Source organism: Cygnus atratus, chromosome 2, assembly GCF_013377495.2.
Source record: "Cygnus atratus isolate AKBS03 ecotype Queensland, Australia chromosome 2, CAtr_DNAZoo_HiC_assembly, whole genome shotgun sequence".
NCBI lineage: Eukaryota > Metazoa > Chordata > Aves > Anseriformes > Anatidae > Cygnus > Cygnus atratus.
In genome coordinates, this window is record NC_066363.1 from 12,587,795 (window position 1) to 12,604,536 (window position 16,742).

At 33.7% G+C, this 16,742-nt stretch overlaps 1 protein-coding gene across 3 annotated transcripts in view; it reads left to right on the top strand.

Moving 5' to 3' along the window:
• Positions 1 to 16,742, top strand: part of PFKP (phosphofructokinase, platelet) — a 44,590-nt gene that overhangs the window by 21,145 nt on the left and 6,703 nt on the right. The window contains exons 11-17 of one of the 3 annotated variants that reach the window (XM_050708659.1): positions 56 to 120; positions 1,653 to 1,722; positions 4,903 to 5,049; positions 5,894 to 5,964; positions 6,401 to 6,488; positions 7,344 to 7,496; positions 13,050 to 13,202. In XM_050708659.1, the coding sequence (XP_050564616.1) occupies positions 56 to 120; positions 1,653 to 1,722; positions 4,903 to 5,049; positions 5,894 to 5,964; positions 6,401 to 6,488; positions 7,344 to 7,496; positions 13,050 to 13,202 (747 nt within the window). The remainder of the gene's footprint in view (positions 1 to 55; positions 121 to 1,652; positions 1,723 to 4,902; positions 5,050 to 5,893; positions 5,965 to 6,400; positions 6,489 to 7,343; positions 7,497 to 13,049; positions 13,203 to 16,742) is intronic. The other 2 variants (XM_035564284.2, XM_035564285.2) reach the window with 2 other exon arrangements.

Here is a 16,742-nt window from a genome sequence, read left to right on the forward strand (position 1 = left end):
CAACTTGCTGGGTTGTTTTTTTAAACTTACTGAATAATCAACTTGTTCTTTCAAGACTCAAGAAGTACAGAAAGCCATGGATGAAGGAAGATTTGTTGAGGCTGTGAGGCTTCGTGGAAGGTATGACAAATAACACATTAATTTATTTGCTCTAGAAGAAGGGCTGAATTGCTTTGCTGTTCTGCTGGCACTTTACATTTAATTCAGTTTATGTATGTTTTTGTGTATTTAGAAAATAGTAGAGAAGATGGAAGAAGAGTTGCTTAAAAAGAATAATTGAAACATTTATCTGTGTAAAACAAACAAACAAAAAAAAAAACACCACACAAAACAAAGAAAACTAGTTTGGTACTGTGTCATACTCTAGTGACTGATGTTAGGATAACTAGCCACAGAGAGAAGAGCTGCTGTCATGTATGAACTGGCTGGTAGCAACCACATGTTCGTTTATTCAAGATTTTGAAACCAGTCCTGTGTATGATGTGTATGATGAATTTATTTGTAAGCAGCCATTAGTTTTCCAACAGTAATGTTGGGAAAGACCTCCTGCACTCTTATGTGTCAAAAGGGCATGTTCTGTTTCAAGTCGCTTAACAGTAAAGTGCTTTATCACCCATCTAATAAAACTCTCTTGCCTAATATATAGTTATTTTATGTTTTCTTGTTATCTTACAGGACTGAATGTTTTTCTGTGTTCCCTCATTTTCAATTATTACCATGTTTTACGTTTGTAGTAACTTTAGTCCTAACATTGGATAGCTGTTTTTAAATTACTTTGATTTGCTAGAGTGAGGATTGGTTGTTCATACTTATAATTAAAGCAGTATTTTTCAATTAAGCATTTAGAAAGTACAGAAAGTGTTCGTTCTTAAAAATCTGTTTTACTCAGTAATATTGTATTACTTACACAAAGTAATGTGGTTGCTACTAGCTGCACAAAAAAACACTTTTCAAATCTAGTACTGTAGCTGAAGTTGCTGCATTTGCTATTGCTTACTGTCAAATTCAGTGCTTTGTATTTAAGGGCATGTTTCCTCTAAAATCTTATATTTATTTTTTCATTATCTATATACAGTTATTTCAAATAAGTACCATGTCTTGAAATTAGCAGTGGAGTTTGAAATCCTTATCCTGATACAGGATAAGGATCCTGATGTGTACTTTATTTTTGTTTGTTTGAGATAGACAAGCCTTGCATGTTCATATTAGGAACTGGCAGGTATGCTCTTGAAAACGGGGACATGTTTTATTCTTTTTTTTTTTTTCTGTAGTGTTGCTTTGCATTCAACCAAGGTCAAGGCTAAACAAAATGTGGAAAAAAAAAAAGGAAACCTTCTTCCAAAAGATTTTTTTTTTTGTATTAGAAGACCTATGATCCTCCCAATATGCTCTGTGATAACAAAGCTTAATGGAAACTATGTTGTCTCCCTTTCTAAAGGCTTTTTGTGAAGCCAGAACACTGATTTTAAAGCTTTCTTACTTGGGAGTTGGCTTAGTTTTAACATTTGTAAGATTTTGCATATTATCTTTAAAAACATGTTCTGTAAACTTCTCATGCTTTCTATCAGTTTATGAAAAAGTTAACTCTTTTTAAAGTAACTGTGTTCAAAAAATTAGTGCATTATTGTTTGTTTATTTTATTTATTCTTTAGGAGCTTTGAAAACAACCTTAACACCTACAAATTATTGTCACACAAAAAACCAGATGCTGAGCTTCCAAAGGTGAGAGTTCTTTTATGAGTGTGCAATGTGTATCTGTCCCTAGGGTATATCAACAAATCAACTTTTTCTTCCTCACCCCCTTAAATGTTGTCTTCAATTCTATATCGTATGTTATTTTATAAAATTAGTCAAATATTATAATGGGAGAAAGATGATTGTAACACACAATCTGATTATTATAGTAGCTAACATTTTTTAGAATGATACAAATCTAACTAAAATTTTTTCTCCTGGACAATTTCTATTATGAGTATGTCTTGGATATATCTCTTTTACCAATTGCCACAGTATCTGGTCTTAATGGTTACTGTCATCCCTTCTGTTAGGTGACATGGAGAGAAGGAAAGGGGATGTAATTGCAATTAAGAGACTAAAAGTCTTGGTAGAAAGAAGGGTACAGTATGAAAGAATTCTAGCCTTTCCTTTCAAAGGGGCAAAACTACTCAGGAACAGAGACAAGTCCAGGAATTCATGGATAAGACACATGTAATGGTTATCTGATCTAGTAAGTCACTGTGCACAAGGCAGTAGTGGCTATTTACCTCTTATTTCCTCTATACAATTTACAAACTGAGAAAAGCTGGATTTATTAGGAAGTTGTCAATAAATGGTGTCTGAAATAAGTTTCAGACAGTTTTTTTTTTTTCTTTTTCCCTATTAATGGTTTATTGAGTAATTCTGTTTTTTACCAGTTTGCAACTATGTCACCTCACTGGTTAATTCCTTTTTAATTGTGGTTTGTGACTATTTGTTGCCTTATTTACATGATTATATTACTATTATGTTTTGATGATTTTTTTCCAACGAGATGTTTTAAGTAAAGATTAATAGTACCTTCTCCACATTATTAAGCAGAAATTTGCATTGAAAATAGGAAAAGTTCATTTGAATAGCTGACATCTGTTCAGAAATTCTGTGGATAGCTAATAGCATCATCACAACAGCCATTTTGGTTGACAAAAATTAATGTGTAATCTGTCAGGAAAATCTCTTCACAATAAAGAAAACTTGATTACAAATTAAAAGTTATAGTAGAAGCTTCTAGAGAGGATAAAATAAAATAATTCTAGTTTAAATTAAATTATATTTTTTACTTTATCTAAATATAAGTAAAAGTAAATATATCGATTGAAGTTATTTCAAATATACCCGCCAAAACAGTAACATAATTTAAAAATGTGTGTGTTTGTATTGTGTATGTAGTATACACACACAGACCTGAATTAGTGATTTTCAAGAGACCAAAGAGTTCAGGATTATTTTTGGTGGATATTCAGCATTTGCTTTGCTGGATCAGGCTACTTGTTCACATTGCAGTGCAATTTTAGGATTGTTAGCATTGGTCTTTCCTATTTTGTTTTACGGTAGTTCTACTATGTCTTTTTGTGGTGGATGACATTAGAAGGAGTTGTAGGTCACTTGGAATAATTAACACAAGTACTTGGCTACGACCACGCTAGCCAAATCTGTGCTTCAATAAAAGGGGCTAGAGGGGAATTAAAAAGCAGATAAAATAAGCCTGTCACAAGAATTGAGGAAAAGGCTAAGCTGATCGGATCACTAGAGCCTACTCAGTGCTCTGCTTCAGAAGCGTTGCTGCATGCAGATATTTTGCTCTTACGTTTCCTTTTTTACAACTCTTTGATTGCACTGAGGTTTAAAAATAAATAAATGAAAAAAAGTTCTGTTTTTTTTTTTTTTTTATTTGAAAAGATTCAATGATTGTTGCCTAACAACTACTCTGTATTTTTTGTTTGTTTTGGTTTTCTTTTTGTTTGTTTTGTATTCCCTTTTTCCAAGGTAAAGCAATTTTCTCCAGTACTAAGTTGTTACAATTTTGTCATGTTAATGATTGTAAACAATTTAAGATCATTCAGCTGAACTAAAGTGTGATGAATTTCAGTGTATAAGCTCAGGCTGTTAAATTTTGTTGCATTTTTCTTACATAGTTTGCTATCGTTTAAAGCCTGTTCTGCTAAATGCATACACGTATGATTTGCATTTCATGCTTTGCAGTTCAATTGAAAGATGCTTGCTGGCATTTACTCATAGTAGTACTGTTGCTTTTTTTACCCATACACATTTTTTTTTTTTTATTTTAATGCGAGTACTGAAGCTTTAACTCTGAAAAAGAATCTGTGGTCTGAAAGGTTTTGGATTTATCAGTGTGAAGATGTAGCTCCATTAAGGATAGTGTTCTTGATTTGAAAATTATGTCTTTAGAATTGGGCCTGCTGTAGCAAGACAGAAGCTTCACATCCTATTTTATATCTAGGTTGTGTGAATGTGCTCCCTTTCGTTGTTCAGTCAGTAATGTTTACATCCATTTACAGAATTGTTTTATTTAGACACAGTAACTAACAAATATAAATGGGGACTAAATGCATTTTCATGGAATATACATTATGTAGCAAAATATTATTTCATGTCTTGTTTTAAGCAGAACCTTTTCTCTTACATTGCCTGTGTTTTAGTTTACAAATATATATTTGATATCTCAGACTCTTCCCTTTGAATAGACGAGACGTTTACCTGGAACACATATTAGACTTGCAGGAGGAGGTAGCACTATATGTAAACAGTTACTCTGAGTCACTAAAATGTTTTAAATCTGCCATAATCTGAAAACTTATGATAATGTGAAAGACACTGAATGATCCTGTTTACTGCTGCCAGCTGCTCTAAAAGTCTGGCAGATACTTTTAAATTAAAGTTGTAATCTGTTCCACTTTGTGTGTCTACTGATGACACTGTCTAACTGCTACAGTGATGGAATGAAATACATCAGCTTCTACTCTTTTCTAGGATATTCTGAGTATATTTTGCAAAATCCAACTGTTTGGATAATATGAAAATGGTTGAATAACTTAGTCTATTTTGTTTTCTTTTTTTTCTTGAACCTAGCTGAGCTAGATTATAAAAAATTGCATAACAAACTGCAAAGAAAATTGAAAGTCTTATTTAAAAATTTCTAAAAACCAAATTGTTTTTGTTTCTGTGTGGCATTCTGAAAACAGGAAAAATAGATTTATGTATGTTCTAGTTAGTTTTGAATGGTTTTCAGGGCTTTGCAAGTTCCCTTCCTACATTACAATATTTATCATCTGTGCATGATGGAAAAATCAAGCGTGATATAAAATAGAAAGTGCTTTATTAAAGATTGTTATTTTTCTCTTGCAGACTAATTTTAATGTGGCAGTCTTAAATGTTGGTGCTCCTGCAGCTGGAATGAATGCTGCAGTGAGGGCTGCAGTGAGAGTTGGCATAACTGAAGGCCATAAAATGTTTGCTGTCATTGATGGATTTGAAGGTTTTTCTAGAGGGAAGGTCAGTATTTTGTGTGGATAGTATAGTAGTATGTACCACATCCCACTCTACTGCCTTTGTTATATTCTTAGAAAGCATATTCTTTGATACTATCATGGAAAGTAATTCAGTAAATTATTTCATGAAGACATATGAAACCCAAATTGTAACTATTTCTCAACTATACAAACCGATAGATTCATTTATACTTAAATATTACTGATCACGTGCTTCAGAGCTACAGAATTAGTTGAGGTGAATCCCGCTTTCACATTCTGGTCAATGTTTAGCATATGGTAGATTTTCCACAGAATAACAGAAGAATTGCTGTTGCATTTGTGTTCTTTTGCAATAAAAAACTTTGCAGTGATGCCTTTTAAGGAAGGAAGCTTTTGTTTTTTTCAAGGTGAGTTAGATTCTTCTGTTCCTCTGTTTTAAATGTTATGTATCAGTTAATGGCCTAAGGAGAAAATGGATATAAGATTAGCAATTTCTACCTATTAACTGGAGCCATAGGTCCCAAAACTAACCTCAAAGACCTAGTTTTAGACTTCTATGTTTCATGTTCAGTAAGAGAAGATATGAAAACAGGACCATGGTATGAATCAGGGAGGCAAAGTTTATTATGATCTGGAGAAAGAAAGGACAAATAGAATGGAAAGGGACTGGTAAGAATTAAAGAGAACTTAAGTTAGTTAACCTCTTGGTACTGATATTTTTGCCAATTTCATTTTTGGTGCTGCCAGAGTGCCCAACAACTCGGTCCAACAGCTTTATGTTAAGTAGTACCTGGTGTTTGTTGCATGTCAAGAGAAGTAATTGGATAATCGTGTAACAAAATCTACTTCTTTACTTTAATTCAAAGATAAAGGAAATCAACTGGGGAGATGTTGGAGGCTGGACTGGTCAAGGAGGATCGATTCTTGGTACCAAACGGTAACATCAATATTTTTTCCAATTGCTATGGTGAATTCTAGTATGTTATATAACCTGTGTGTAATTCAGTTCTCTTTTCCTTTCACCGAATGTTTTAAACCTTTAATTTATTTTTTTTAAAAAACGTTATGTTCCAGTCAGGGTTTCTTGATGGTACTGTATCAGCTCTGAGGAGAGAATGAGAATGGGAGTTGGGACTTCAACTGAAAAATTTCCTAGGGTACTTAACACTTAAAAGTATTGCAAGTCTGTATTTTTCTCATAGTTGATGTGATTCCTTAGTGGCAACCAGAAAGAAATATTTTTATGAATAGATATTTAAAATGAGAAATATTTTATTGCCTGCTGGGTTTACTGTTATAGCTTAGTAATTAGTTCTTATTGCTGCAGAGTCTTTAAATTGTTTTTATTTTTCTTTTGGTTTAATAATTTCCAGTACTCTTCCTGCTAAGTATTTGGAGAAGATCGCTGACCAGATGCGCACTAACAACATTAATGCTCTTATGGTTATTGGTGGATTTGAGGTACAACAAAGTTTCAACTTACGTCTAAGTAGAATAGAATTCCTAACAAAAGAAATAGACCATTTTAGTTTTCACCCAATCTTCATGTAAAGTGCATTTGATTTGCTGTACTATATACACAACATAGCATTTAGGATCAGTTTTTACTAATCACTGATTTCTGTGGAAAGTTGGCATTCAAGGAAATGACTAATAACTGAAAAACAAGGTAAGGTAAATGGATAAATAAGATGAGGTGGTGCGATGCTGTTTCTGTATTAAAAAAAAAAAAAAAAAAAAAAAAAAACCAACTTCAGCAGTACAAGCAAGTTCCAGTCTATATACCATATCAATACTCAGAACACATATCAAAAAGTTCTTAAGCTTTAGTCGTAATTGTACTGTGGTCCCTTATTTAAGCCACTCTTCTCACATAATGCATTTAAAAATCTGTAATAAATCAAGATAAGTGTTCTTTTTTGTCTCCTATCCATATTTCAAGTTCATTTTATTTTACCAAAGTGATTTTTTAAGGATGTCTTGATTCAGGAATACTATGATTTGAAACAACAGATAATAGTACCTGAAGATTGGGGAATTATTTTGTAGTATATTTGTGAAGCAACTTTGTCTAAATTACGTATTTTCTTGAAATGAATGAGTGTTCTATTTATTGTTTCTTTTCAAATGCATACATGTTTTTAATCCTTTCTGTTTTTTTGTGTATCTGTCATTTTAGTGGATTCTTAATGCTTTGACTTGCTGAAGTGTGTCGTGGTAGAAATGGCTCCCCCTGTGGCCCGTTCCATTTTATCATTCCAACCTTGTCTTTATTTTATTTGTCCTAATTTTTCACCCAATGCCTGTGCCCAACAGGCGTACCTCGGACTTTTGGAATTGTCAGCTGCCCGAGAGAAATATGACGAATTCTGTGTTCCAATGGTTATGGTTCCTGCAACAGTATCCAACAATGTACCGGGTTCAGATTTCAGCATTGGTGCAGATACTGCTCTGAACACTATAACTGATGTAAGTCTATTCTGGTGTGTGCGCTTACTAATAAAGCAGTTCTGGTTAAAACTGACTGAATTGGCTAGAACTGGATATTTTTATAGACCAGAACTTTGGAAATATAATCTGGAAAATAATACAGTTACTCAATATAGATGCATTCGTGATACTTGTTTAAAAGAGAGAAGTTTTGTGATCTCAAAGGTAGATCCAAAACTACAAGGACCTTTGAATTTGTAAACTACAAAATAGGATTGCATATATTTATTGTATAGGAAAGAAAGAAACCTAAAGCTAGGACTTGATAATCATTTGCACTGTAGATAGAAGAAGAAGAAAAAAAATCCGTTATATGTGAAGTGTCAGTATACCCAGCTGTGACAAATCCCAAGTGAATATTGTTCGGTTCAGAAACAAATCCTTATTTATGTAACCATTTCTGTAATAAGAAGAATTGTATACACTACTAATAAAAGAAATAGATTTAACATAAAGAGCTGAGACATAATATGCTATATTAAAAAAAAAAAAAAAAAGAAAAACAGTAACATAATGTAAATTAAGAATGGGTCAATTAAAAGTAAATTCAGTTGGATAGAGTGAGAATTAGCAGGTGCCACACAAACAACACGTCAAGCATGCATGTTTACAGTTCACCTGAATCACTTAGGAAGCATTAATCAACCATACACTTATATAGAAACAGTATTGCTTTTCTTAGTATTTTGAGATAATTTTATCCAAGCAATAACAATGGGAACATTATGCTTCCTTCAGTTTTATTTTTCTTTTCACTATAATTTGTGGATGCATATCCAGTAGTGTTGGAGCCAAAATATTTTCACTGATTATACATATTGAGCTACATTTAAAAACAAACAAAAAACTAAAAACAATAACCATGTTGCTTGTGTAAAGTAGGAAAAGAATCTCAGATTGCTTTTGAAATGTAATGTCAATTCTTCTGTCATGTAGATTTGTTTGAAGATTTTAATCATGATAATATTTTGAAAAATTTCAAGGATTCCTCAAAAGCTATCAACCTCAAGAGCGTTAGCATAGTTTTCACCTATTTATTTCTGTTCACCATACCAACATCAGGGTTTATTTTTCTCGATATAATTCTCATTTGAGTTAAGAAATTTCAGTTTTCCAAACTATTGCCTTGAACAAGACTGTAGGTTTATAAAGGTTGACTTTTTTCCAGTTCTGGTAAATAAAAATATCTCTCCAAAATGATTGATCACAAACTGAGGTGAGTAAAAGGACTGTGCATGACACCTACTTTTCTTTTCTCCTTTTTTTCATAACCTGTGTATGTTTACCTAACTGCCTTCTTTTTATAGGTTATTTCATGTAGAGTAGGGTCTCCCTCTCTTTCCCTTTCCTTATGCTGTCCTTGTGTTTTGCTTTATACTTAGGTTTCTAGATACTGTTAGACTTCATTAGGTAACAAATTGTCAGTATCTCCATATTTTCGATGTAGTAGTTGAAAACTTTTTTTGTTGTGTTTTACTGGTAGTCTTTGTTTTGTTCTTGCATTTATTTTGTCTAGATTTTTCTCTGAAATATATATGAAAAGTAATAGCTTTGCAGGAATTAGTTTCAAGCCAATAGAAGGTTAAGGTTTGTTCTCTCTCTTTTTTTTTTTTTTTTTTTTTTCTTGGGAAGGAGCAGACTTTTGTGTTGAGGAAAGATTCCTGCTTAGTATTTTTTCAGTTTTCTGCTCTGATTGTTTGAATATGATCTACTAAGACTGATAATGAAAAATGTTTCGTTTCATTCCTGTGTCACATGTTCAAATCAGGTTCGATAGCGATGCTGTCCCCTGTTAAGTGTGACTGATAGGCTCAATACAAGTCATATAATTTTCATTCCTATTGACACTGTTAGATGAGTAAACGTGTCAGTTTTCAGTGCTTTCATATTAGCGTCTCTTAGCTTTCAGATTAACACACCAAAATGTTACCACGCTTAGTTTTTCTGTGGTACTACTTACAGTTCTATGTTCTCAGCAACTTTCAGTAAGGTAAGTAAATTCTTCCCTTCTGGGTAATGAGGCCTTGTTGGTTTTCGGCATTACTAGACGTTTGTCAGTGTTAGGTTGTTTGAGAGTTGTCAAGGCATGTAAATGGTACCTTGAGACATTTGCAAATGTGGTGATGTTGCATTTAAAAAAGAAAATAAACGAACAAAAATCAGACTACTCTGTTTTATACTTACCTAAGCTTGGCATTAAAGATGGTATATGATCTGTAAATACTTGCACAGTTACAAATCTTCTGGATGAGTTATTAGGCAAGAGCATGCTGTGTCCGAAGTCATGATAGTGGATGGTATGTTTCTCAATAACTAGAATTTGGATTCTGTGACAGATTCTTTGACCCTCTCGATTTTTTTTCTCAATTGTATTTTACAATGTTAGACTCTTAATCAGTAGAACAGAATTTGGGTTGTCTTTTGAGTAGCATTGTAAATTTTCTTGTATACTCCATTTTCACTTCAGTATAAAATATCAGTGAGAACAATTGTCAGAGAAATTGTCAGTATTCCACAGTATTGGAATACCTGGGGAAAGGTGGAAGTTTCAATATGTGAATAGGGTATACTTTAGGCTTTTTGTATCTAGGTAGACATAAAAAATAATTTAGGATTACAGGATGAGAACATTAACTTGAATTTTTCTCTGAAAAGAAACAGCAGTAAATTAACTACTGTAATAAAAATACCTATGTTCTCAACTTCATGTTGCTAACTCAGTGAAATAAGTAGAGTACTATTTTGGATATCAGATTTCTGAAATATGACAAGAAAGAAGTGTTAGCCTTCATATTTACGTAGAAATAACCTATACATTTCTGGGTTATTTAATAAACATCAAAAAGAGAGGTTATCAATACATTTTATGGGTGAAACTAAACTTGAAATCTACTCTGTAAGTAGAAGAATGAATAAAAAGTTAGACTTTCAGCTACAGAACATGAAAAAGCATGGACAAAATGAAAAATTAATTCGAAAACAAAGCCTACAGATAGGCTAGAGGACAGTGATGGGAAGACTAATAATCCATAACAATGTCTGGAAGAATATGCATTTTGATTTAGGACATGTAGAACTAAATGGGGAAATGAAAAGTAAAGGTAGCAGCTAGAGATGGAGGATGAAGGAACTTGAAAAAAGAGGCTAAAATTCTCTGATATACTCAGAGAATTGACAGTCTGCATTTTCCTTCCATCCTTCAAAGGGAAGGGTGTGCAAGCTGATCAACTGGTGGTGAGAAAAAGAATAGCAAACAGCCACAAGAAGACATTTTCTCACTGAGGAGTGAAGAAAGTTTGTTAGATTGTCCATGCAGTTTCCTTGAAAAAAATGGACCGCTCTCCTGTATGATCCCTATGCTGGTACTAGCATACGTGATTATACATTAATCTGAATCAGGCAGCTGAACAGGCTGAATATTAACTTGGCTAAACTAATTATCCAATTCAGTTTTCATCCAGTTTGGTCTTCGCAATGTGGATGTGGAGCTGGGGCAGTAAGTCCATCCCTTTTAATGGACAAAAGTCAACAGAACACAGTCTGCTTGACTGCTTGTATTTTTATGAAACACACTTGATTCTGCCAATACACTTCTAAATAATAATATAATAAATGGATATGAAATGATTAAAACATGTTATATTGATGTGGTACAGTAGTCCCTCTATGATTTTACTGTTGTCCTCATTAAAAAAAAAAAAAATGTAAAGCAATTATTACAACCACTCATCATTTACCTTCCAGAATTGTTAAACTACCCTTTATTGAAAGTGTTTTTCTGTTTTCTGCAGTGATGCTAAGATGCTGCATATAATTATCTGATGCTTATGCTTGGTGGAGGTACAATCTTTGGATATGTTTGCTAAAATCACTTGCATCAAATGAAATGGCAATATTTAATGCAAGTAAAACATATCTTAACATATCATAACTAACCAGTTGTGTTAGTTACTGCTCTAAATTTCCCTTCAACATGGTTTCCCAAAAGTCTCATTGTAAAACTTTTCAGAGAAATTCATCAGCATTTCTTCGCAGATCTCTAAGAAGCCTTATGGTTTTGACGTCACTTTCTTTCCTTAGAAACAAAAATTCCAACTGACTGTCTTGAGCTGGGCTAAGCAATTACTGCTTAATGAATTACTGCTTAATGAAATTCTCAGTGAAAATTCATTCTCATCCACTCAAAAAAAAAAAAATCATAGAATGTTTTGAATAAATAAATAATGGCTCTGTTTTGGCTATACTACTACTCAGAGCTGCAGATCTGAAACAGCAGCTTTTTAGACTGAGATATTAAATTGGAAGTGCATCCTAGCACTGAGCTTAGTTTAAATTTGCACTTCCAAAATTTATCTGAAGTCAATATAGACTTTAGAAACTTAATTTGCACTACATTCACCTGATGGCATAAGACCTGTCATCTCACTGAATGGGATCTGCTTCATCTGGGGAAAAGAGCCTTTAAGCAGAGCTCTCATGGATGAATTTTTTCCCATCACTTTCTCCCAAGTCATTGCTTAAATTAGTAGCTGCGGAGATAGGTATCTAATAATTTGATTTGCCATAGTTTGCTTCTCTGAACTGATTTGAGAAATCGAAAAAAGATGAGACTTCTGTGAACGTCATTCTTTTCTGGGAAAAAGATTAACAAAACGGGAACATACTATGTAATTAGGCTTTCTTGTGGAGAGTCATTACATAGGTAGTTGGAAAAATTGTCACACATCATGAGAGATGCTGAATGAGTTTGGATTAGGTAGAATTGGAATAATGTAAGTAAAAAAAAAAATGTTCACTGACTTTTAAAACAGCTTGAATTTCAAGCATTATTTTGACATCTACTAGGAACACCTAATCCTTTTCACATGCAGATTTATTTTGTAGTTTGGAATCCTCCCAAAAACCTACAGCTACTTCACAAAGCAATTTTGAAATGTACTTGCAAATTTTAACTCATCCTTGTGCACATGTTCTTGGATTTTTCTGGACCTCTGTGTGATCTGCGTGAATAGAAGCAGATGTGTGGTGTTGATAGAACCTTGGAAGGCAAAGGCGATTTTTTTTTTCTCTGTGGAAATAGATGTGTCTTGACTTTGTAGGATAACATAGTGTTAAAAAACAGGATTTCTTTTAAGCATTTCCTTCATGTTGCAGGTGTTTTCCTAGTTAACTTTCTGAACTTCTTAACACGTATCAAACTTTGTTCTTTAAGTGGCTTTTTGTTGAATGATTTCCAATCTATCTTTGTGCTGTCTTCTTTCTGCTAAACTGCTTCAGACCTCTAATGCTGTGCACACTTCATATTCACTCTATATTAACCTGCACTAATCATCTGCATTTCTTCAAAGAGCATTGTGCCAATGCAACCTCAGTGCACTGTTGTGGTCTGTACAGGATGCACCCCCAATAATCTCACCAATTGTACTCACTTGGGCCAACGGACAGCCAAATTTACCCTCACATGCAAGGAGTCATTAGCAGAGCAATCCAAAGACAAGGAATGTATCACTCATACTTGTACCACTGCTTCAGGCCTATGAGAGTTGTCTGCAGCTACATGAGGCACGTTCCTGCTTTGAGGAGTTTTGCGTACCTATCTGTGTGTTGCCTGCTACTATTAGCAACAATGTGCCAGGCACAGATTTTAGCATTGGTGCTGACACTGCCTTGAATGCTATTGTGGAGGTAAGACCATGTATCTTTTAAAAGTTAAGATGATAACATGCATAACATCAGGATACCTAAAGACCTTGAAATGTCTAGTGTTCTAAAATCAGTCACTGTAATTTTTGTTTTACAGTTAAGAACTTTACCAAGACTGATTAAATATTAACCTAATTAAAGTTGATTATAGTCGGTGTTTAGCTTTTGGGGATTCTATTTTGTTATCCAAGACTACTGCATTAGTTCCTAGGGAATTTGCTTTTACTGAAAATAAAAGATTTTGCTAATTTCTTTTTTTTTTTTTTTTTTAAATCTTACGTAGCTTCTCAGCATTATTTAGCTGAAAGAAGAAAGCACATGTTTAATAAACAAATACCATGTTTATTGCATGGGCCAGTGACTGAACTTAGTGTAAAAGAACATTTGTGTACATTGTTAACGTGTGAATAATCCTATGGACTACAATAGGTTTAATGTTAAGTGCATATAAATACAAGCATAGTATAAACAGTTAAGTCTGTCACTGATGCTGATTTGAGGTCAGATCTTGCTGTAGCTGAAGCTTTCCATTCAACAATCAGTTTTCTAGTTCTAGTCTGCTGTAGCTTTTTTCCTCAGGTACAATTGCTATATGAACTCCTTAATTCTTTACCATTTCATCAAGTAAAAAAAAAAAAAGGGGAACTGAGTTGAGGACTAATGCAAACAAATGAGTGAACCTCTGAATGGCTTTGGGTTTTATTAAACTTCCTATTATGAGTCTATAGAAATAACGATGAAGCAATTGGCCGAAGTCTGCATGGAGATCCTGGGGTTTGAGAAATGATCTTGAAAAAAGATCTGTTTTCCTGCTCCGGTACAGAATTACTTATTTATTAGAGTAAAAAAGCTCTTGTAGCTAAATGAAAGAGGTGCATCAAAATATAGTATGACCTGGTCAGTAGGAGATGCAATACTACATCCCTGGAATGAAGACGACCTATGATGCAAAATGGGTAAATAGTACCAATATATTCACAGGTAAGACACAAGTCCTCCCGTCACTCCATTAGCTGCTTCTGCCTTACCAACTTTTATAAACGTCAGCCTCTAAGTATGGCTGATATGCACATGTAAAAGTAAAAACACGACACAATGGAAAAGAAAATGTACGTAATACTGCTTCCTCTTAGTTCACTGCTTTAAGTACTTTTAATTGCAATTTGTACAGCATTCAGTAATGCTCTCAGTTAAAAAAAAAATAAATCTATTGAATTTCAGAAAATTTTATTTTAAAAGATGGAAGACTGTTGATTTAGAGGTTTGAATATCAGACTTTTCATGAAGCTAGCTTAGTCCATATGACAACATGACTAGCAGTGGAATCCTAAGAACTGCTCCAGAAAGAATACCATACCTCCGTGTTTAAAACTTCTGAAGCCTGCATCAGACTCGTGAGCATTGGGCTTTCTTGCCTATGGAGTAGGATATGAATTAAAAATGCAGGGTCAGGACTTAAGTCCAAGGCAGAATTTGGTAAATACAATTTCTAAGAATGTTATTTTTCAAATTTTGTATATGGTTCATTTCTTCTACTTTTTCCAAGACCATTGGGAAAAATGACTAGAACATTTTTTTATCCTGGAGTTAGAAGGAGGGAAAGCTTATTTAAGAGACAGGGCAATGGGGGGGGTGGAGGGGAATAAAAGGTGACTTAAAATCCTGATCAGTTACTTGACCAAGCTCACTGTAAGGTTTCACAAAAGGTGGTGTCAAGGCAGTGGAATATGGACAAGTTAAAAAGCGCTGCTACCGCAGCAGTAGTCTTTGCTATTATAGCCTCAATTTCTTTGAAGCTGTTCCCATAACCATGCATTAAGAATTCCTGGGTTTATACCAGCTACAAATCTCTCTCACTGAAAATAGCAAATAAAAATCTGTGTTAGTGTCTTATGTCAAAATCCATTGTTGTGTAGACAAGTACACACAAAGTTCTTACTGGCAGTTCTCCTACAGCAGGAAATGTAATGTCAATGTAAAAAGCTTTGCTTTTTTCTTTTTTTCTCATCACAGTCAATGAAAGTAAGGATTTGAAATTCTACCATGAAAAAGCTAAGATAAAAGGACCTAGCAATGTGACTAGATAAAGTAATAGTATGATAATCCAGTTATAATCACAGTAAAAAACATGAGACATTCATAAACAGGTATTGCCTTCTGGTTTTAGTACCTAACATCACCACTTGCCGTTATGGTGATTGGTATTGTATCGCTTAGAAAACAACACAGCAACAGTTTTTAAAGATGGTCTGTTTGTCTAGAGCAGGCATATAGATGGACCCAAATGTACGACTGCTAGATTGCAGAAGACTACTGCTAACCATATTAAATACATCTGTACATCCAGAGAGACCTATGTATCTTAAGGCTAGAAAAGACCACATTTCATCTAGTCTGATTTCATGCATACTGGGTCCTAGAACTTAATCCTCTTGAGTCAGGCTGCTAAGTGAATAAGAAACCTTATATTGTATCTGCTATAAAGCTGCCTGAGTTTCTTTAAAACCCTTCAGTGCCATTTGGGTATTTCTGTCACAGTCATTCTGAGAAAGCAAGAATAGCAGACAGTTTCTACTGCATGTCTCTTGTAATAGAAATCCTTCTAAATATATCTAAAATGGGTAATCCCCAAAGCAGAAAATTTCATTCTTGTACCAGCAGCAGGAAAACGTTTTTGGAAAGCTTGGAGTTTACAAATGTTTTAGGTCTTCTCAAACAGAAGGAAATCAATGTAGTATCAATACATTTCTACGCAGGTGTGTGGGGGGGAGGTTGTTTTTTCTTTTTTTTTTTTTTTTTTTTTAATTACAATCAATGTGCTGGCCACTGTTACAAGTAATAGGGATTTTTATAAATTTGTTGTTTACCATATACCAAGTGCCAGCATTCTGCAACAATTACAAAACCACGTCTGGAACAGGAAGAAAAGCGCTTGAGGACACTGTAAAATCCAAGATGGGTAAAAGAAAATGTCACCTTGAAAAAACAATGGAAGTTCAATTAAAAACTTATTTAGGTTATCCTAAACAGAAGTATTCAGAAACATTCTTCATAACAGAGTGTTAATCAGTATTCTAAATACGTCTATGTGAATTCTGCATTTGAGTGTGTGTATGGGATTGGGGGTGGAAGTATACAGATAGATTTACATATATGTGAATATATATAAATAAAAGATAAGTAGATTGTTACATGCATCTTTTGGTAGCTGGACCTAAATAAATGCATACTGGTTTTAGTTTTTGAATGCATTAAACATTATGATGTTAAAAGTTTTAGTCTTTTAAGTTTCCTCACTTACCAATTCAGTATTTATTGTGGTCTGTTTGGTATATTTTTTAAGTCACTATAGCTCGCAATTTCTTCTTGAAGTCCTGTTGTTATCTGAATGAAGGCTCTGGTAAAAATCTGTGAAACAGAAATACCTCAAATATTACAGGATCTGTAGTTGGTCATTCAGAAAATTAGTAAGGGAGAGTAGTTATTAATAGTAGTAAGTAGTTAGTAATTAGTAATGGGGAG